Genomic DNA, 23,465 nt, shown 5'->3' with positions numbered 1-23,465 from the left:
TTGAAGGCAGGAGGAGAAGGGGACGACAGAGAATGAGATAGTTGGATGGCATCACCAACTCCATGGACATGAGTTTGAGTAAACTCCAAGGAGTTGGTGATGGACAGGGAGGCCTGGCGTGCTACAGTCCATGGGATTGCAAAGAGTCTGACACAACTGAGCGACTAAACTGAACTGACTTTCCCCTTTGCTTATTTTGCTTTGCATCCTTTTCTGTGATAAGCCATGGCCATGAATACAACTATTTGCCAAGTACTCTTGAGTTTTTCTGGGGCTTCCCAGGTGGCTCAGTGGTAATAAATCCACCTGCCAATGCAGGAGATGCAGGTTTGATATCTGGGTTAGGAAGATGCCCTGGAGGAAGAAAGGGCAGTATTCTTGCCTGGAAAATCCCATGGACAGAGGATCCTGGTGGGCTACAGTCCATGGGGTTGCAAAGAGTCGGGTACAACTGAGCAACTGGTCACACTTGTACACACACTTGAGTCTTTCTAGTGAATCGCCAAACGAAATCTGGGTGTGGTCTTGGGGATCCCTCACATAGATGAATTCTTGTGCCACTATTATTTAAATTCAGTTTGAAGTAACATCAGGAAAATCCAAGGAAACAACCAGCATGGGTGAAAAAATAAGAACATTTAAGGCGTTAAACTAGGCAAAATGACACATTTTGGTGTGTGCTGTGCTTAGTCGCTTACTTGTATCCAACTCTTGGACTGTAGCCTGCCAGACTCCTCTGTCCATGGGGATTCTCTATTTTTATACACAAGAAAATGATATTATTTTAATAGAACACAAATGTTCATTGCAAAACTGCTTGAAATGATCAACTGATTAAAAACTCAAGTGCAGAAGACTAAAATATCATTTTCAGTCTTTGACCAACTAAGGGAAAATTAAACAGGTATATAGAAGATAGGAGCAATAAAGTTAAATAAACAAACAGAGAATTAGAATTTCTAGTTATGGCAGTATGAAGAGGTTGGTGATTCTTCTCTGAAAAAAGACTTGTAAAAACCTGTACAAGATTGTCAAAGACTATCATTTCAAGGTACTGGAAACGGACTAAATGCAGAAAACAATTGAGAAATGAGCACTGTTGTAAAATTGCTAGAACTTCAGGTAAGGATTGGTGAAATGAGTTTTTCTAGTGTATGGTTGGTCATGGAAACAGTGCTGTTTGTTGCCAGAGGGGCAGACTGGTTGTGGACCAGTGAGTAAAAACCTGTGACTGTGTTAGCTAAGAGTGGTGAACTCAATGAAGAAAGAATAAGAAAACCCTACAACTCTGGAAGCCTAAGATGCAGTCCTGTCTGAGGTGAGTGGCAGTATATAGGCAGGAGTTTAACAGGGAGATCCTATAAAATAGAGAGCCATAAAAAGACTGAAATAAACTCTCCATAAATTTTTGCCTAAGTGGAAAACTATGTGATTTGGTGGGAAAGACCCAAGAGAGTCTGGTAAAGAGCAAAAACTAAAGGATGACCTGGAAACTGACATCAACTTTGTATGTGTTACCCAACCTCACATACAGATTAGTCTAAGGCCTTTCTGGATTAAGATGTTTGAGTACAACTTCTGCCTAAGTCACTGGCTGACCACTAAGTCTGCATGACTTTATTTATTAAAAATTAATAAAAGAGCAAACAAAAACTGAGCAGAGATATCGGTGGTTGCACTGTGAAACTGTCAGTTGCTCAGTCATGTCCGACTCTTTGTGACTCCATGTGTGTCCATGGAATTCTCCAGGTAACAGTACTGGAGTGGGTTGCCATCCCTTCTCCAGGGGATCTTCCTGACCCAGGGATTGAACCCAGGATCTCCTGCATTGCAGGCAGATTCTTTACCATCTGAGCTCCCAGGGCAAGTTACTAAAGGAAATACAACAATTCTCAAAAAAAAGAAAGAAAGAAAACAGACTTGCTATAATACATTATCTCAAACATCTAGTTTTCAACCAAAAATTACTAGACATGTAATAAAGTAAAAAAGCATGATTCTTACCCAGAATAAAAGTATAGTAGGTAGAAACTGAAAGAGATGATATATTAGCAGAGTCTTCAAAAGTAGGTTTTATAAATATGTTCAGAGAATTAAAGACAATGACTCAATAGGAATCTCACAGAAACTGTACAAAAGAACCAAACAGAAACTCTAGAATTAAAAAGAAGATATGAAAAAAGCATCAGGGAACATTTTAGATAATATATTATGATAAGTCTGGATTCTGCTCTATTAAAGAGAGATCAAGATAGAGATTATCCAATCAGAAGAACACAGAGAATGAAAGACTGAAGAAAAATGAAGACAGCCTCAGAGAGCTGGAGAAAGATATCAAATGCACCAGCATATTTGTAATGACAGATGGAAAGGGAAGGAGAGAAAGCAGCAGAAAAACACTATGGCCAAAAATCTCCCATATTTAATTTTAAAATTAGATCCTACTAATCAATGAAACTCAATAAACCTCAAATAGGATAAATTTAAAGAGCATCAAATCTAGACACAACATAGTGAGATTTCCAAAATCCAAGGACAAAGAAAGAATTTTGAAAGCTTCAAGAGAAAAATGACTCATCACATGTAGGAGAACAGCAGCACAAGGAACAGGTACATTTCTCACTTCTCATCAGAAACGATGAAAGTCAGAAGGCAATAGGGTGACATATTCAGGGTGCTAACATGAAAAAACTGTCAGTCAAGAATTCTATATCCTGTGAAACTATTTTTCACAAATGCAGGAGAAATGGAAACACTTTCAGATAAACAGAATCTGTGGCTACTAGATAAGATAGGAAGAAATACTAAAGCACATCCTATGTAATAAAAGGAAACAATACCAGACAGTAACCAAAATTCACAGCAAGAAAAGAAAAACACCAGAAATGGTAAATATGTGGGTGCATATAAAAAACAGTGTATACAAAATACAACACTTTTTCTATATTCTTCATTTTTAAAAAGTAAGATTATTTAAAGCAATAATTGTAATATTATATTCTCAGATGATCACAGATATAATCTAATGCATTTGATGAAGACAGTAATAAGAAAGTGGGAGAAAATGGAGCTATATTGGGATAAATTTGCAATATTTTATCAGAATGAATTCAGTATTAATTAGATTCTGATATGTTCAAAGTTCATACTGGAAAAAAAAACCTTCATATTGTATTTCCCAGAGCAACACACACACACAAAACCTTCAAAAAACATCTAAAAATAACAACAGAGAAATTAAAATTGTATACTAAATTTGTACACTAATATACAAATCCTAACTATGTAACTATACTAAGTAAAACTTGTATACTAATTTTATATAGTACTTAACACAAAGGAAGGCAGCAAAGGAGGTACAAAGGAACATGAAGGATATGAGACACCCTGTAAACAAATAGCATGACAGGCATAAATTCAACCATATCAACTACTACATTAACTGTGAGCAGACTAATCACTGATTAAAAAGCAGAGGGTGAGCGGGGTCAAAAGTTACAAACTTTCAATTATAAAATAACTGGATTTCCCAGGCAAGAATACTGGAGTGGGTTGCCATTCCCTTCTCCAGGGGATCTTCCCCCACCCAGGGGTCGAACTCAGGTCTCCTGTGTTGCAAGCAGATTCTTTACTGTCTGAGCCACCAGGGAAGGAGTATAAAATAAGTTAAGTCTATATAAAATAGATAACCAACAAGGACCTACTGTATAGCAGAGAGAACCATACTCAGTATTTGGTAATAACTTATAATGGAAAAGAATCTAAAAAAGAATATATATATATATATATATATACACACACACACACACACACACACACACGGACACATCCATACACACACACACATCACTCTGAATCACTCTGCTATACACCTGAAACCAACCACTGTAAATCAACTATATTTCCATAAATTTTTTAAAAATTGTAAACATACAAAAAGTCATGTACAAAATGTACAACATGGTGACTATAATACTGAATTATAAACCTGAGAAAGCATCACTACAAACAAAGCTAGTGGAGGTGATGGAATTCCAGTTGAGCTATTTCAAATCCTGAATGATGATGCTGTGAAAGTGCTGCACTCAATATGCCAGCAAATTTGGAAAACTCAGCAGTGGCCACAAGACTGGAAAAGGTCAGTTTTCATTGCAATCCCAAAGAAAGGCAATGCCAAAGAATGCTCAAACTACCGCCCAATTGCACTCATCTCACACGCTAGTAAAGTAATGCTCAAAATTCTCCAAGCCAGGTTTCAGCAACATGTGAACCGTGAACTTCCTGATGTTCAAGCCGGTTTTAGAAAAGGCAGAGGAACCAGAGACCAAATTGCCAACATCCACTGGATCATGGAAAAAGCAAGAGAGTTCCAGAAAAACATCTATTTCTGCTTTCTTGACTATGCCAAAGCCTTTGACTGTGTGGATCACAATAAAGTGTGGAAAATTCTGAAAGAGATGGGAATACCAGACCACCTGACCTGCCTCTTGAGAAAGCTGTATGCAGGTCAGGAAGCAACAGTTAGAACTGGACATGGAACAACAGACTGGTTCCAAATAGGAAAAGGAGTACATCAAGGCTGTATATTGTCACCCTGCTTATTTAACTTCTATGCAGAGTACATCATGAGAAACGCTGGATTGGAAGAAACACAAGCTGGACTCAAGATTGCCGGGAGAAATATCAATAACCTCAGATATGCAGATGACACCACCCTTATGGCAGAAAGGGAAGAGGAACTAAAAAGCCTCTTGATGAAAGTGAAAGTGCAGAGTGAAAAAGTTGGCTTAAAGCTCAACATTCAGAAAACGAAGATTATGGCATACGGTCCCATCACTTCATGGGAAATAGATGGGTAAACAGTGGAAACAGCGTCAGACTTTATTTTTCTGGGCTCCAAAATCACTGCAGATGGTGACTGCAGCCCTGAAATTAAAAGACGCTTACTCCTTGGAAGGAAAGTTATGACCAACCTAGATAGCGTATTTAAAAGCAGAGATATTACTTTGCCAACAAAGGTTCGTCTAGTCAAGGCTATGGTTTTTCCTGTGGTCATGTATGGATGTGAGAGGTGGACTGTGAAGAAGGCTGAGCGCCAAAGAATTGATGCTTTTGAACTGTGGTGTTGGAGAAGACTCTTGAGAGTCCCTTGGACTGCAAGGAGATCCAACCAGTCCATTCTGAAGGAGATCAGCCCTGGGATTTCTTTGGAAGGAATGATGCTAAAGCTGAAACTCCAGTATTTTGGCCACCTCATGCAAAGAGTTGACTCATTGGAAAAGACTCTGATGCTGGGAGGGATTGGGGGCAGGAGGAGAAGGGGACGACAGAGGATGAGATGGCTGGATGGCATCACTGACTCGATGGACGTGAGTCTGGGTGAACTCCGGGAGTTGGTGATGGACAGGGAGGCCTGGCGTGCTATGATTCATGGGGTCGCAAAGGGTCGGACACGACTGAGCAACTGATCTGATCTGATCTGACTATATTGGTATTTTTCTTTCTGACTTACTTCACTCTATATAATAGGCTCCAGTTTCATTCACCTCATTAGAACTGACTCAAATGCATTCTTTTTAATAGCTGAGTAATATTCCATTGTGTATATGTACCACAACTTCTTATCCATTCGTCTGCTGATGGACATCTAGGTTGCTTCCATGTCCTAGCTATTGTAAACAGTGCTGCGATGAACACTGGGGTGTGCGTGAGACACACTTCAGATTCACAGATACAAAAAGATTAAAAGTGAAAGGATGGAAAAACATTTACCACAGTAACAACAGAATACTGGAATGGCTATATAATAAAAAGTGAAGATAAGGCATGAGCCTCCCTGGTGGCTCAGCAGTAAAGAATCTGTTTGCAATGCTGGAGATGTGGGTTTGATCCCTGGGTCGGGAAGATCCCCTGGGTCAGGAAGATCCCCTGGAGAAGAAAATGGCAACCCACTCCATTATTTTTGCCTGAAAAATCCCATGGACAGAAGAGCCGGGCACTCTACAGTCCACAGAGTTGCAAAAGAGTCGGACATACACACACACACACACAGTCAGACATGACTTAGCCACTAAACAAAACAAAGGTAAGTGATAATACCAGAAACAAAGAGGAACATTTCATAATGACAAGAGAGTCAATGTATCAGGAAAATATGACAAATATAAATAAATACGCATCTTAACAAAGCACCAAAATACCTGAAGCAAAATCTGACAAAATAAAGTTAGAGATTTTAATATTCATCTCAGTAAGTGATATAACAATAAAACAGAAAAGCAGTAAGAATATGGAAGATATGAATAACACTATCAACCAATTTGACCTAACAAATGGAATGCTCAACCCAACAGCAAAACACACAGTCCTTTGAAATACATATGGGACATTCTGCAAGGCAGACCAGATGACGGGCCATAAAACAAGTCTCAACAACTTTAAAAGAAGTAAAACCATACAGAATACTTTCTCCAGCCAAAACAAAAAGACATTAGAAATTACTGAGTCTTCATCAAGCAGACTTTGTTATATAAAATAAACTAAAAGAATACTTATAACATGAATACTGTAAGAACTCATATATTCTGGATGGAGGACCATCTTATGTTCTGACATATATTGCATACTTAGATACACCAAACTTTAGAGGGAGATTTATAAAACTTTAGAGAAAACTCTCTTTCTACACTTCTGTGGTATTTTTGTTTTGTTTGCTTTGAGAATGTATTGCTTTTATAAATCAACAAAAAGAAGACATTTCCATAATTTTTATGTGGTTATCATTTATGTCCCTTTACCACAGATCTATATTTGAAATCAGGTTCCCCTATTATTATAGGAGTATCTATCAGTTTGAGTGATGACTAAATTCTAACCAGTTTTACTTAACTGGTTCAAAGATTTTTAAAAAATATTTAAACTTCATCTCTAAGGCAGCCCTCTCATTAACAGCCATTTCTGTACTAGATTACTAGTGTCGACAAAGCAAACCTAAAGAAACAGAAGCAAAAGCAGCAATGTGAGTTAGTATATTACACATGATAACTCGGGGGGGTAAAAAACAGACTCTTGGTCAGGAAAATAAGAAAAAAATATTGTTGTTATTATCAGCACTTCCTTTATCGTAAGGTTTTGAGAATACTTTACAGAAATTTCAAAAACATCAAGTAGAGTAAATCCTATTAATCCATAAATCGTATTAGACAATGTTCATTTACACTTGTTACCCTACCTCAGTTATTAACAGCATCTCCTCCTCTACTCTCAGAAGATGCTTATTTGGGTGATAAATTACATGGCCACTCTACTCCTCTGACTGTTTATAAGGTCAAATACACAATGCAAGAAAAAGAGACTTAGATAACCTACATTACTTTTAGGACAGTTCCAATTCTTTAAATTTCTTAACAAGCCAATCATTTAAAAAATCTCTTCTTAAACCCTGACTTCTCTGACTACACAGAGTTCTAGAACTACTCAGAGCAAAAAGGACAACTGATGAACAACTTCTTAAATTAATACAACGTGGCTAAAGTATGATGTCTAGACGTTGCCCCCAAACTTCTCCACTATTAAATTTTCCATCATTTTGGTATTTGTCAAAACTCTTGTGTTAATTGTGTATCTAAGAATCATGTACAGTCACTTTTTACCTGTTGCCTTTCCACTTACTGCACAATCTCAAATCAGTTACTTTAAAAATTCCTTTTGTTGTTGTTTTTGAGGAAAATTCTGTCTACTACTCCTTCTTTACTAAAAACTTTCTTCCCAATAAGGAGTGTGAAATGTTGCTTTTTCTTTCTGGGTAACATTTACATACAGTAAAATGAAAATGTAAGCATATAATTCTATAAGTTTTGACAAACGATATCATCCATCCTTATCAAGTCATGAAATATTCTTATCCCAGAAAGTACCCCCTTCCCAGGCAATCCTTTCTTCAGAAGTGACCGCTTTTCTGATCATATTTTTCTACCATAAACTAATTTTGTCTGTTCTACAACTTTATATAAATTGAACCATATATACACATTTTTTAGTTTTCAGTTTCTTTGCTTAGCATACTGTCTGAAGTTAATCTATACATCAGTAGTTTCTTTATATTGTCAATTTATATTTCACTGCAAGAAAATACCATGTTATGTTTATCCATTCGCCCGTTGTTGGTACAAATCTGGGTTTTGGCTATAAGATTGGAACAAAGATGCTATGAATATTCTTGTACATATCCTTCTGTGAATAGCACTTTTCATTTCTCTTACTTAAATACCATGTAGCAGAACTGGTGGGTCATAGGGCAGGCATAAATTTAATTTTATTAAAAACTGTCATGCTTTTACTTAGATGTCCATTGGCAGACAAATGGATAAGAAAGCTATGGTACATATACATAATGGAGTATTACTTAGCTATTTAAAAGAATGCATTTGAATCGGTTCTAATGAGGTGGATGAATCTGGAGGCTATTATATAGAGTGAAGTAAGTCAGAAAGAAAACACCAATACAGTATATTAATGCATATATATGGAATTTAGAAAGAGTAACGATGACCCTATATGTGAGACAGCAAAAGAGATGCAGATGTAAAGAACTTTTGGAATCTGGGGGAGAACGTGAGGGTGGGATGATTTGAGAGGACAGAATTGAAACATGTATATTACCATATGTAAAATAGATCCCCAGTCCAGGTTTGATGCATGAGATAGGGTGCTCAGGGCTGGTGCACTGACATGACCCAGAGGGACAGGATGGGGAGGGAGGTGGGTTCAGGATGGGGGTCACATGTACACCCATGCCTGATTCATGTCAATGTATGGAAAAAACCACTACAATATTGTAATTAGCCTCCAATTAAAATAAATAAATAAATTGTCCTGCTTTTCTCCAAAGTGGTACACCATCCTATCAACAATGAATTACAGTAGATCCACATCTTTGTCAACATTTGATGTTATCAGGAGTTTCAATTTTAGCCATTCTGGTGTGTGTAGTGGTATTTCATTATGCTTGTAATTTGCACTTTCATGATGATTAATTGATGCTGAGTGTTTTTTCATGTGCTTATTGGCCGTTCATATATCTTTCTCTGAGAAGCCTCTACACAAGTGTTTTGTCTAATTTTTTTAACTGAATTATTTATATTTCTATCACTAAATAATTGAGTTATTTATGTTTTCTAGATGTAGTCCCTTTTCAGATATAGGATTTGGAAATATTTTTTCCTAGTATATGGCTTGCCTATTTGTTTTCTTAGTGTTGGCTTTTAGTGGGCAGAAGTTTTAAATTCAAGCTCAATGTAAAAATCACCTTTATTTTTGTCAGATCCAAGAAATCTCTGACTACTTACGGATCATGAGATATTTTTCTGTGTCTACTTACTGAAGTTTTATAGTTTTAGCTTTTACATTTAGCCCTTTGGTCCATTTTAAATTAAGCTTTTTGTATAGCATGAGGAAAGGTCAAGGCTCATTTCCATATAGATATCTAGTTGATCAGTTATTATTTATTTGTATAATTATTTTTTTATTCTTATTGCTATTTTATCTATCCTTTTTGGCTGTGCAGCATGTAGGATCTTAGTTACCCAATCAGGGATCAAACCTGCACCCCCTGCAGTGGAAGTGCAGTCCTAACCACTGGACTGCCAGGGAATTCCTGCTCATTTCATTTCAGCTTCAAATAATATTCCATGTGAGGATGTACCAGTTTATTCATCTAATGAAGGACACAGTGGTTCTTTTGACAATTACAAATAAAGCTGCTGTAAACATCAATGTGTACTTTTTTGTGCAAAAATAAGTTTTGAACTCATTTGGGTAAACAACAGGGAGCGTGACTGCTGGATTATGCGGTGAAATATGTTTAACTTTGTAAAAAATTGCCAAACAGGTTTCCAAAGTGGCTGTACCATTTTGCATTCTCGCCTGTTGCTCCACATTCTAATGTTTGGTGTTCTCAAGTTCTTGATTTTGGCCATTCTAGTAGGTGTATAATGGTATTTCACTATTTAATTTTCATTTCCCTGATGACACATGATTGTCTAATGTTGATCTATTTTTTGGCACTGCATCTTCTATGTCTTCTTCCTTATTTTTCTGGCACTAATTCGGAAGCAATCATCTCCATCAAGTTGCATTGTTAATTCCTCTGGTGTGGTGTCTATTAGTTCTTGAAAATATCTGCATCTCAAACCCCTTCACCCCCAACCTTCCCCCACCTCACCCCATAAAGCTGCAATCTCTTTCATGATTTCCTTGACTGGTTCTATCAGACTTTTTCTATAACAGCAATGATATCTTCAATGATATAATCCTTCCAGATTTTTGCGATGTTTTCTCTATTTGCATTCTCTTCCACAGCGTTGACAATCCTTTCCATAGAGTACCATGTGTAATGAGCCTTAAAGGTCCTTAAGGCTAAAGGCTGAATTATAGATGTTGTATCTGTGTTCAATGCCTTCAGGGCTGAACTCATGGGATTCTGGGTAGCCAGGGGCATTTTTCAATATCAAAGAACTTTATTTTTTTTTTCAAAGAACTTTAAAAGGCAGTTCCTTACTGGCAAGGTACCTTCTGATTTCAGGGACAAAGCATCAATGGAACCGATCCAGAAAAAGGGGTTTTGTCATCCAGGACCCCTTGCGGTACAACCAAAAGACTGGCAGCTCATGTTTATTTTTCCCCTTCAAGGCTCCGAGGTTAGCAGTTTTATATATAAGGGCAGTCTTGATCATAAACCCAACTGCATTTGCAGGTGTTAGCCTATCTCTTTCTGCTTTAAATCCCAGTGCTTGCTTTTCTTCCTTACTAATAAGGCTTTTTTTTTTTTTTAAACCCAGAATACGACACTTGTTGGCAGTAAAAACCTGTTCAGGCAGATATCCTTTCTCTTCCATGATTTCCTCAAAGGCATTTGGAACCCTGTCTGTTGCCTCTTGGTTGGCAGAAGCTGCTTCTCTTATCATCTTGATATTTATTAAACCAAACCTCTTTTTAAAATTATCAAATCATCTTTTGCTGGCGCTAAATTCTTTAGCTTTAGATCCTTCAATCCCTTTTGCTTTGTTGTCCATAGGTCTGTCTTCCTTATATCGATCCTACACTCACATAAGAGCTACATTTTCATTATGAGATAAAAAGATATTTCAAAAAATGCACGGTATTCATACCTGCTGGCATAGCTAAAGCTATAGCTTCACAAATTTCCTTTCTCTCTTTTTTTTTTTACACTGATCCTTATGTGGATTCATTTATCTTGAAATAGTGGGCAATCATAGCTGAAGACCTCAATCTACAATACATATCAAGCAATTCAACTTTTTCTTGTAATGTCATAACCTTTCTCTGCTTCTTGGGAGCAACTCCAGCATCACTGCGGCACTTCACATGGGCCTATGAAATTATTCATAGTCTATGGTGTTGCACTAAAGATAATGAAAAACATCTGAAAACTATAAGAAATCACTTTTTAAGGCAATCACATGCATTTTGCTGCAAACTGATCACATGGAGATGATTACTATTACACAGCATTTTCAGCAGATACTTGAAACACCTGCACTCACTGCAACAGCAACAGAAGGTTGCTATGAAATTTTTACAGCAGTGCAGCGTGTACTACAGTTAATTTTGAGAAGTTGCAGTTTAATACCGCATCTTTATGTTTGCTTCCATTTCTCTCAATGGTAAATGTATAGTCTATGTTTGTGGGAGTAAGTTTTGATAAATTTTACTGTTGCATTTTATGGGAAGCAAATGATAAAATAGACTATGTCTACATATATCTTCTGCATTCATGACATATTAACTTTTAAAATTTTTTCCAATATTTCAAGGCTAAGCAATTCATCTGCAAGTTCTTTCACACTGTCAAATCTCCCCCCAAATTGTCAATGTTTATTGAAAAAAAAATCCACAAATAAATGGATTCACACAATTCAAACATGTCAAATCCATGCTGTTCAATGGTCAACTGTAGTTGAGTGTGACTTTAAAAAAAAGATAAATTCAGTTTGATAATCTCTACTTTTTAAGTATAGTGTTCAGTTCATTGAGATTTAATATAATTTTAAAAGGGCGAGATATAAGTCTACCATCTTGCTATTTATTTTCTACTTCTCTGTACTTTCTTTCCTGTCATCTTTTCACTTAACTGAGAATTTGTTAGTATGTCAATTTAATTTCTTTATTGGCTTTTTAGGTATATCTCTCAACACTTTAAAAAGTAATTCCTTCAACTTGGACAGCCAGATGCAAAAGATGAAACTAAACCACTATGTCACATCATACAGAAAAATCAACTCAAAATGGATAAAAGACTTGAATGAGAGACCTCAAACAATAAAACTCCTAGAAGAAAACACATATAGCATGCTCCTTGACATTGATCTTAGCAATATCTTTCTGGATATGTCTCCTCAGGCAAGGGAAACAAAAGCAAAATTGAATACATGGGCTCATATCAAACTAAAAAGTTTCTGCACAGCAAAGGAAACCATCAACAAAATGAAAAGACAACATACCAAATGGGAGAAAATATTTACAACTCATATATACATTAACTGGCTAATATCTCAAATATATAAAGAACTCAACAACAAAAAGACAAACAACCCAATTAAAAAATGGGCAGAAAAAAAATACAGTTATCATATGATCCATCAATCCCACTCATGAGTATTTATCCAGGAATGAGAAAAACTCTAATCTGAAAAGATACATGCACCCCAATGTTCATCAGCATTGCAAACAGCAGTATTATTTGCAATAGCCAAGACAGAAACAACTCAAATGCCCAGCAATAGATCTGGTTTAAAAAGATATGAATCTCTCTCTCTCTCTCTATATATATATACAAACACATATATCTCTCACACACACACACACAATGGGATATTACTCAACCATAAAAAAGCATGAAACATTTGTAACAACATGGATGGATGAGAATATCAGTAAGTGAAGTAAGTGAAAGACAAATTATATGATATCACTTGTGTATGGAATCAGAAAAATAATATAAATGAATTTATATACCAAACAGAAACAGATTCACAAACATAGAAAACAAACTTACAGTTACCAAAGTGAAAAAGGAGGTGTAAATTAGGGGTATAGAATTAACAAACTACTATACATAAAACAGACAAGCAACAAGGATTTACTGTATAGCACAGGGAATTTTATTCACAAAATTGTTTATTAACTGTACTTCAATTAAAAAAAAACACAATGAGATATCACATCACATCTGTTAGAATAGCTATTATCAAAAAGGCAAGAAATAACAGGGTTGGCAAGGATGTGGAGAAAAGGAAACCCTCATACCCTGTGTAAACAGGTGCAGTCACTATGGAGAAACAGTCCCCTCCAAATTAAGATTAGAACTATCACATGATCTATCCATATCTATCCCACTTGTGTAACTATCCAAAGAATACAAAAATACTAATTCAAAAAGATATATGCACCTCTATGTTCATCACAGCTTTATTTAGAACAGCCAAGATATGGAAATAACCTAAGTGTCTATCAATGAAAGAATAGAAAAAGATATGCTACACACACAGACACACATACACACTAAATACAGCTCCACTGTAAAAAAAGAATAGTGATTACCATAAATGGAATACCACTCAGCCATAAAACAGAGCAGTCACTACCAGAGGGGAAGGAGTGGGATGGGGGTGGGGGGTAAAACAGATAAAGAGGATCACCTGTATGGTGAGAGATAAGAACTACATTTTTTGTGGTTAGCATGCTACAGTGTAAGAAGAAAAAAAATACACATGAAACTTGTGTTATAAACAAAGTTACCTCAATAAAAATTAAATTTAAAAAAAGAAAGTAATTCCTTTACTAGTTCTCAAAGTACAGTGCACTCCAGCAGTGTCAACACCTGATACTTGGAAACTTCTTAAAATGCAAATTCTCAGGCTCTACCCCTGACTCTGAATCAGAAACTCTAGGGCAGGGGCCAGCAACCTGTCCTATATAAAGCTCTCCAGCTAATCTGATGTACATGTTCAAAAATGTTCAAAAATCTAAGGTTTTTGAACCTTAATATTCTAAGGCTTATAATATCCACTCTTCACATATTACACTCTAATAATAATTAATACTGTATGCCCTCACAACAAATTTAAGAAACTTGAAACACAACAGCTACATTTTATGCATATATTTACCATTTCCGGAGTTCTGACTCTATAGTCAAGGTTCCATTTAGTATCATTTTCCCTCAACCTGAAATTTTCATTTGAGGTAACATCTAGTGTTCTTTTCCCATGAGAAGTCAGCAGCTATCTGTATCACTATTCCTTATATATATTGTTTTCCTAAGATTGCTTTCAAGATCTGCTCTAATTGCGGGGTTCTGTACACATGTGGGTGTATGACTTGGGGTTTAGAGTACTAAGGTGTGGTATGCGGCGTGTGTGTGTCACTCAGTCGTGCCCGGCTCTGTGATCCCATGAACAGAAGAGACTGACGGGCTACAGTATTTTTTCAGGCAAAAATACTGCATCGGGTTGCCATTCCCTTTTCCAGGCGATCTTCCCAACCCAGGGATTGACCTCTTGCATCTCCTGCATTGGCAGGTGGATTCTTTACCACTGAGTAACCCGGAAATCCCAGAGTATTAAAGATGCATACTTTTTTTTTAAATTAAATTTGAGTAAAGTGGCCAAAATGGCGGAGTAGAAAGATCTTGAGCTCACCTCTTCCCAGTGGCACAACAAAATTATAACTATTACAGAGCAAGTATTGATGAGAAAGACCAGAAGGCAAGCAAAGATCTACAACTAAAGACATAAAGGAACCATAACCAGACACGAAGGAGGGACAGGGACGCAGTACAGTCAGGAACTATACCTCCACAAGGGTGACCCACAAAGGGGAGGATAATCACAACTGTAGAAGTTCTTCCGAAGGAGCAAGGGATCTGAACTCCACAAACTTCCAGTTGTGGCTCTCCAAACTGGAAGTTCTGCACTGGGAAAACAAACCCCACAACGTTTGCCCTTGAAGGCCAGCAGAGCTTACATTCAGGAGAGCCAGAGTGCTGTGGGAAATAAACTCCATTCTTAAAGGGTGCACACAAAACCTCTTAAGTTCTGGGACGCAGTGTTAAGAGCAGTAATTCAAAAGGAGCCTTGGTTAGACCCACCTGCTGATCTCGGAGAGCCTCCCTGCGAGGCAGGAGCCAAGTGGAGCTCATCCAGGGGAAAAAAACACTTGTGGCAGGCATTTCTGGAGACTTGTTCAACCATGACACTGCCGCTGGCAAGCGCCATTTTTTAATCCTCACTCTAAGGTAGCAGGCTCAGACCCGGCCCCGCCCACCAGCCTGTCCGCACCAGTGCTGGGACACCTCAGGCCAAGCAGCTATCTGGGCAGGAACACAGCTCCGCCCACCAGCTGGCCAGCAGGGAGTCCCTGAGCCCACAGCCGCTTCAGGACCTGGTCTTATCCACCAGAGGGCCCAGGACCCACCACTGACACCAACGTGCCCCTAGGGCCCTGTGGCCAGGAACTTTGGGACTGGTTCTGCCCACCAGTGAGCTGGCACTAGCCCCAGGACCGAGCCTCACCCACCAGTAGGTAGACACCAGCTCCAGTATCCCAGTCCTACAGATGGAAAATCCAGGATCCGGCTCCACCTATCAAGGGGTGGGCACCAGCTAGGGGATCTGATACCCTGTCTCATCTTCCACTGGGTGGACGCCAGCCCCAGGACCACCACAGCCCTAGGGCCTGCTATTTTAGGATGCAGCCCACACACCAGCAGGCTGGCACCAGCCTCAAGACCCACTGAGTCCTGGCAGGCTAATACCAGCTCTGGGATACCCCTGGCCCCTCAGCCAGCTGCACATGGTGGAAATGCCCCCATCCACCAGTGGTGGGACACTAGGCCGGGGAAAACCAGGGGCTCTGCTCTGCCAACAGCAGTCTGATAGCTGCTCCTAGACGTTCTGGACCCCTCAACCAGTAGCCCCAAGATCCAGATCCATTGACACAAACTTTGGGATATCCCAGACCATACCCCCACCCCCAGGCAGCCATGCCAGGAACTGGCCCACCCACCAGCACCAGATCTGGGACCCCAGATCTAGATGTGCAACCACCCACCCCAAAACCAGCTCCACCCACCAGTGAGCCAGCATCAGTCCCAGGACGCCCCACCCCGTTCCACAACCAGCCACCTGACGACCTAGCCCACAGACAGAAGCCTTCCACAAGGCAGATCCTAGCAACCAACCATAAGGAGGGTCAGCCACACCTACCAGACTGTCCATAAATAGTCCACCACAACAGAAGGATCCAGGCAGCCCACATAGGGAGCACCCCTAGAGAATATAGCTCTGGTGACCAGAGGGAAGTCAGCTGCTGGGAAGCACAGGAGTTCTCTTACAAAAGGCCACTTCTCTGAGGTCAGGAAATGTTGTGGATTTAAGTTAAATCTTTATGACCTATACTTGACTCTTGTGTATTTGTCTGTGTGTGTGTACACGTGTGTGCATGCGCATGCGTTCAGTTGTGTCCAACTCTTTGAGACCCCATGGACTGTAGACCACCAGGCTTCTCTGTCCATGGAATTTTCCAGGCAAGAATACTAGAGTAGGTTTCCATTTCCTCCTCCAGGGGATCGTCCTGACCCAGGGATTGAACGCATATCTCTTGAGTCTCTTGGACTGGCAGGCGGATTCTTTACCAACTGTGCTACCTGGGAAGCTATAGTACTGTATGTCAATTACATCTCAATAAAACTGGAAGAAAAAAAAATCAAATCTTTTGTCTTTTTACATGCCACTGTGCCTCTCTTTTACACTAATTATATGTTTTAGTTCAGTTCAGTCGCTCAGTCGTGTCCGACTCTTTGCGACCCCATAATCACAGCACGCCAGGCCTCCGTGTCCATCACCAACTCCCGGAGTTCACTCAAACTCACGTCCATCGAGTCGGTGATGCCATCCAGCCATCTCATCCTCTGTCGTCCCCTTTTCCTCCTGCCCCCAATCCCTCCCAGCATCAGAGTCTTTTCCAATGAGTCAATATTGTCCCACAGGTCTCTGAGGCTCTATGAATGTTTTTTCCACTTTTTTCCTCCATGTCTTCACAAGGGATCATTTATACTGATTTATTCTGAAGTTCACTGATTCTTACTTTTTGTTGTTTTCAATATGCTTTTAAGACCATTTAGAAATTTTCTTTTCAGACACTACACTTTTAATTTTCTATTTATTTTATACAAGTAATTTCCATTTTTCTACTGTGATATCCCCATTAATTATGACCATATGTACATTTAAGTTCTTGAACATGTTTTATAACATATATTTTGAAACTAATTCCAATATCTGAGTCACCCTAGCATCTAATTCTGTTGATTGCTTTTGGTCTTAACTATAGAACCTGTTTTCTGTTTCTTCATAGGTTTAGTAATTTTTTATCATATGCTGACACCTCCCCTAGACCAAATAGAAACTTTCAAAAGCTCTAGTAGTTGATTCCTACAAACTTCTTTCATATTTTGATACATCTAGTCCCCCTATTCTGCATTGTAAAAAAGTACCTACTTACTGATCCTCTGTAAAACTTTCAGTTCTTATCAAATAATATCACTAGCCCTTAAAATTCTGGAGCAATTAACTTTTGAGGATTTCCTAGTTGGGTCTATAAGTCACTCTATTCACATCAGCATTTCTCTGATTAGTCTACATTGTAGACTTTGTATATCTACTTATTTATATGGGGTTTTTAGAACTAACACATCTTTTCAGGAAAGCTATCTCTTCCTCACTCTATCTCCATCCTCACTCCCAGACTAATTTTGTTAAGGGAGAGATCATATATATCACCTATAACTTCATGGTAGGTTATGACTAAATGCATTCTTCTCTTTACCAATTGCATTTCATATGCATGATATAGCCTTTCCCCTGTTGTCTATTTTTCCTCTTCACTACCCATTTTTACAATATAATGAAAAAATGTGCCACTTTCATAACCAGGAAAAAATGATATAAATATGTAATTCAAGGCTCCCTTTCCTCCAGAAAATACTCTCTGATTAATCCAATGATTTTTTTCAAACTTTAACTCTATCTACTCACTGAACACCTTGCTATTGCTTGTATTACATAAATTGTAATCTTAGATTACTAAATTATTAAGGATTAACCTAAACTTGAGATTTTAGTGGCACTTTCCCTCAATGTTGTAACTGAAGTGACCATATAGAATCACTACCTACAAATTGACAGAATTTACATCTTTATAAAATTTTGAGCAAACTAAATTATTCAGTAAGTAGTTTAGTCATTTAGTCATTAGAAATGGAGTATTTATAAACCTAGTCACTAGAAATGGAGTATTTATAAACCTAAAGATCACAAGAACAACAGTGTTTGTTAACTAACCAGGTAAGACTGGTCAGAAAAGAAAATCAATATAATATAGAAGCAAAAATAAAACAAAATTTAAAAAATTTAAACATTACACTTAATTTTAAATTTCATTTTTGTGGCAGTTTACGTTGTGGAAGACACTGCTTTGAAGATGTACACTTTTATCCAACTACTTTAAAAAACAGACTTCACAGATGAAGAACAGTAACCTACAGAATATTGCTACAGAAATATAGTTAAGCTTTCTAAATGTAAAGGCCATTTGTCTAATAAAGGTTACCTTGGTGAAAAACCACAAGTCAAAATAGTAATAAGCTTATCTTTACCTACCAGTAACTTTGGTTCCAATAACCAGGGGCAAAGGAATCTCGTCTGGGAGATCTTTGAATTGTGAAACATCTGCAACTTTCCTTTGTTGTAAGAGCCTTATTTTCTGCCGTTTCTGTTTTAATGCTGATCTCTCTTCCTCAAAAAATGCAGAAGAACATCTAGAATAAATTATAAAAATCATATAAAGTGATAACTGTCCTATATAAAAACTTCAAGTCACACCATCCATATCACTAATCCCTTTATTTCTTTCATTGAGTACTGTATTTAAAAACGGGTTCTTAAAAATAATAATTTTCTCTTCAAAGTAAATTACCTTTATGTTGTTTTAAAAACAGGATCTTGCAAGATTGAAAGATACATAAGAGAGTCTAGATTGCTTCTTCCTACAAAGCAGGAGGATCCATTGTTCACCAACCTTTGACAAAACTGCATCTGGATCCCAGGTCCTCTCTTAAGAACAAAGTTCAATTTCAATATTCTATTCAAAAGAACATGATATTTTCCCAGTGACCTAGTGAGCATATCAATATAGGAATTAAAGATAAGACCTGCTGCCGTGTAAACTTTTAATCATATTTTCTGTCTTTAAGTATGAATACTGAATGTACTCTTCTTCTCAGGGCCCATCTTATTTCTATTTTCAAATTCTAGGAAGAACCAAAGGTGTTTAAACATAGCTTTCATGCCATAAAATATATGTCCATAAAACTATCACTACAGTCAAGATAATGAACATATGAAGATATCGATCAGCCTGGACGGGAGAGGAATCTGGGGGAGAATGGATACATGTATATGCATGGCTGGGTCCCCTGCTGTTCACCTGAAACTATCACAACATTGTTAGTTGGTTACATCCCAAGACAAAATTAAAAGTTAAAAAAAAAGAAAAGAAGAATGAGCTCTAAAACCATGAAAAGACATGGAGGAGCCTGAAATGCATCCTACCAAGTAAACGAGGCCAATGTGAAAAGGCTACACTTTGTGTGATCCTAATATATGACATTCCGGAAAATGCAAGGCTATGAAGACAATGAAAAGATCCATGGTTACCAGAAGTTGGTGAACTGGTAGAACTTGGAGGATTTTTAAGGCAGTGAAAATACTCTGTAAAATACTGATATTATAATGGTGGCCGTGTCACCATTTGTCAACACCCATAGAATGCACACCACCAAGAGTGAACTCTAATGTAAACTGTGGACTTTGGATGATTATCACGTGTTGACGCAGGTTCATCGACTGTCACAAATGGACCGCTCTGACAGAGGATACTAACAATGAGGGAGGCCACCTATGTGGGGGGAGGGGCAGTAAATGGAAAATCTCTGTACCTTCCTCTCAATTTTGTTGCAAATCTAAAACTGCTCTTAAAAAAATAAGTCTTATAAAAAAGAAATAAAGGGACAGGAACTGCCAAACAGTTTTTTCAAAGTGGTTATACCATTTTATAGTCCCATCAGCAGTGTATAAGAGTTCAAGTTTTCCCAAAGATTCACCAACACTTGACATGTTTAGTCATGTAAATTTTTAACACTGCGGTTTTAATTTGCATTTTCCTAATGTTTAATTATGTTTAATATCCTCTTACTGGTTTATATGATATCTCTACACCACTGATGAATTATTTATTTAAAATTTTTTTTACCAATTTGTAAAATGAGATGTTTGATTCTTTTTATTTTGGGGTTGTACCACGCAGCATACAGAATTTAAGTTCCCCAACCAGGGATCAAACATGTGCCCTCTGCAGTGAAAAATGTGGATCCCTAACAAGCAGACCACCAGGGAATTCCCCTGTTTGAGCTTTATTACTGAATTTTCAGAGTTCTTCATACATTCTGGATATAATACATACTTTTGGCAATCAAATTTTATTTAAATAGCATTTTTGCATAATAAATACATTCATAGGCTTCTAATTTAAAAGGTTCAAAAGGCATTGAAAACTCTAGGGCTTCCCTTGTGGTCAAGTGGTTAAGTGTCTGTTTTGCAGTGCAGGGGATACTAGTTTGATCCCTGGTCCAGGAAGATACCACATGCCACAGAGAAACTAGGCCCATGCACTGCAACTGCTGAGCCCACACTCTAGAGCCCGTGCCCTCAGCAAGAGAAGCCACTGCAATTGAGAAGCCTGCAAACTGCAAAGAATAGCCCTCACTCACTGCAACTAGAGAAAGCCCGTGTAGCAATGAAGACCCAGCACAGCCAAAAATAACTAATTAAATGAGATTAAAAAAAGAAAACTCTAATATTTTTGTCCCTTGGTTTTCTATTCTGTCTTCCAGATGATGACAATAAATTTTGTACATGCCCTTTATTGATATTATACTTTAGAAATATACACTCAAGAAATGCTTATGTTCCCTTCCTATTTTTCTCAAATAGCTACAATATGCTCTGTTGTGTATTCTGCTTTCTTAAAGTATCTTAGCAGTACATAAGAAACTTTCTCTGATTTTAAGTTAAATGATTTCAGTTTTCTCCTATATTGAGGTATCCTACTTTAATTAATCATGCCTCTATTTATGGACACTTAGGTTTTTAAAAATCTTTTGCTTCTACAAATAGCACTGTACATGTCATTTTATCCATGTATAAGTACTCATAGAAGTACTAGGTCAAAGAGTATGGGAATTTGTAAATTTGACAGATATTACCAAACTGCCCTCCACAGAGGTTACATAAATATACTCTCTCACCACCAACAGTGGCTTTTTTACCACGCCATTGCCAACCCAATATATTCAAACATTTGGAACTCTGTTGTTCTGATAGCTAAAAAACAGTATCTTGGCATACTTTGATTTTGTATTTCTTATTATAAGTAAGATTGAACTCTTTCATCTGTTTAGAAGAGCCACTTCTTTCTCCTTTCTTAGGTACTGTTTGTATAAACAGACATTTTTATTACAGGTTATTTGATATTTTTTACTGATTCGTAAAGATTGAGGGCGGGAGAAGGGGATGACAGAGGATGAGATGGTTGAATGGCATCACTGACTCAATGGACATGAGTTTGAGTAAACTCCGGGAGTTGGTGATGGACAGGGAGGCCTGGCGTGCCGCAGTCCATGGGGTTGCAAAGAGTCGGACACGACTAAGCAACTGAACTGATTAGTAGTTCTTCATATATTCAGAAATTGGTCCTTTGTGGTAAGAATTATAAATATTTCTGTCATTGTCTTTTGACTTTATGGGTTTTTTGCGGGTGAGCCATGCAAAATGCCTTTTTTTTTTTTATTTACAAAATCAAATTTATCAATATTTTCTTTTATGATCCTAGCTCTGGGGACTATTAAAAAGATCTTCCCCAATTCAAGATTAAGCAAAACTCTCCTACAGGTTCCTCTAGTAGTTTTACTGCTTCATTTAAAAAATCTGAATCTTTGATCCTTTAAAATCTTTCCTGGTGTAAGGTCTGAGGTATGAAATCAACTTGTGTTTTCTTAGATTGCTTCAGAGTGGTCTCAATATCCACTGAACAAATAATTTAACCTCCTTCTCCCCTGTAGGCCTGAGATGCAATCAGTGTTATTATGTATTAAAATTCTGTGGACATCTTTGATTCAATAAAGATATTTTAACCTTACTGGAGTATAGCTGATTTACAGTGTTGTATTAATTTCATGGACTTTCTCTCCTTTTTAATTCATCTTTTTATTCAAGTACCACTATGACATCATTTTGATTATGATGTTATATCAACATTAATATCTGATAATACATACGACAAACATATGTACGATAACATAATCTCCCCTCATTACTTTGTTTCTTCAGAATTTTCCTGGCTCTTCCTGCTTAATTTCTTTTCTTTATGTGAAATTTAGAATGAGTTGGTCTAGTTTTTTTTTTTTAAAGGCCTACTGATATTTTCAGTGGGACTGATTTTAGAATGCTGAGTATTCTGCACATTTCCTGCTAAGCTCTTTCCTGGCTTCTTTTTTTTAGGATATTTGAAAAAGTATATCATATCAATAATTTGTAGTGTACGTCAGCTTCCTCAAAAAAAAAAAAAAAACTACAAACTTCTACTGATAATAAAGACTTGATTTAAACTGTTAATTTATCTTGATGAAGTAAAGAACTCTAAAATTCAACAATGTTATGGTAACCCTATTAACAGAGGATAAATTAGCAAGAGAAATAATGACAAACTTCAGAATTATAACAATAAAATAGTGACTAATACCTCATTCTGACAATAATCAGAAACAGTGTGGCTCAATTTACTCAAAAGTGTAAAGTTACAGCGAAAAGCCCCCAAATGGCCTAAAGTAATTACCAAAGACCATAAATTACCTGTGTGAAACACAACACACATCACATTTTAATTTGTTCTTATAAACAAGGGAAATACTTAAAACAACAGCAGCAGTGACACTTTTTAATACAATAGATAAAATAAATATAAACCAGTTCAATGAAAAGTTCTCCTTGAATTTCATTATTATCGATACAAATCATGTAAACTAAATTCCAGGTCTATTTGTTCGAATCACTTTATATTTCAAGTCTTCCCTAAATTTTCCTACCATTTAAAATGAAAAACTCTTAAACAAGCTTTTACTAGGCTGACAGATCAAACATGAGAACTAATGATATATAGTATATTACAATATTTCACTCAAAAGTAATATAAGATTTTCTGATATATTAAGAAAGCAAGACAACACTAGAAAAGGAAAGGTAGTTTCACATGAAAGGTAATTTGAAAAG

General features: G+C 37.3%; 1 protein-coding gene across 2 annotated transcripts in view; it reads right to left on the bottom strand.

Annotated features, from left to right (window-relative positions):
* Nucleotides 1–23,465, bottom strand: part of LIN9 (lin-9 DREAM MuvB core complex component) — an 83,784-nt gene that overhangs the window by 32,061 nt on the left and 28,258 nt on the right. For both annotated transcript variants that reach the window (XM_006046076.4, XM_025286035.3), the window contains exon 7: nucleotides 18,741–18,898. In XM_006046076.4, the coding sequence (XP_006046138.1) occupies nucleotides 18,741–18,898 (158 nt within the window). The remainder of the gene's footprint in view (nucleotides 1–18,740; nucleotides 18,899–23,465) is intronic.

This window comes from Bubalus bubalis, chromosome 5, assembly GCF_019923935.1.
Source record: "Bubalus bubalis isolate 160015118507 breed Murrah chromosome 5, NDDB_SH_1, whole genome shotgun sequence".
Classification (NCBI taxonomy): domain Eukaryota; kingdom Metazoa; phylum Chordata; class Mammalia; order Artiodactyla; family Bovidae; genus Bubalus; species Bubalus bubalis.
This window is presented reverse-complemented; position numbering and strand designations above follow the sequence as displayed.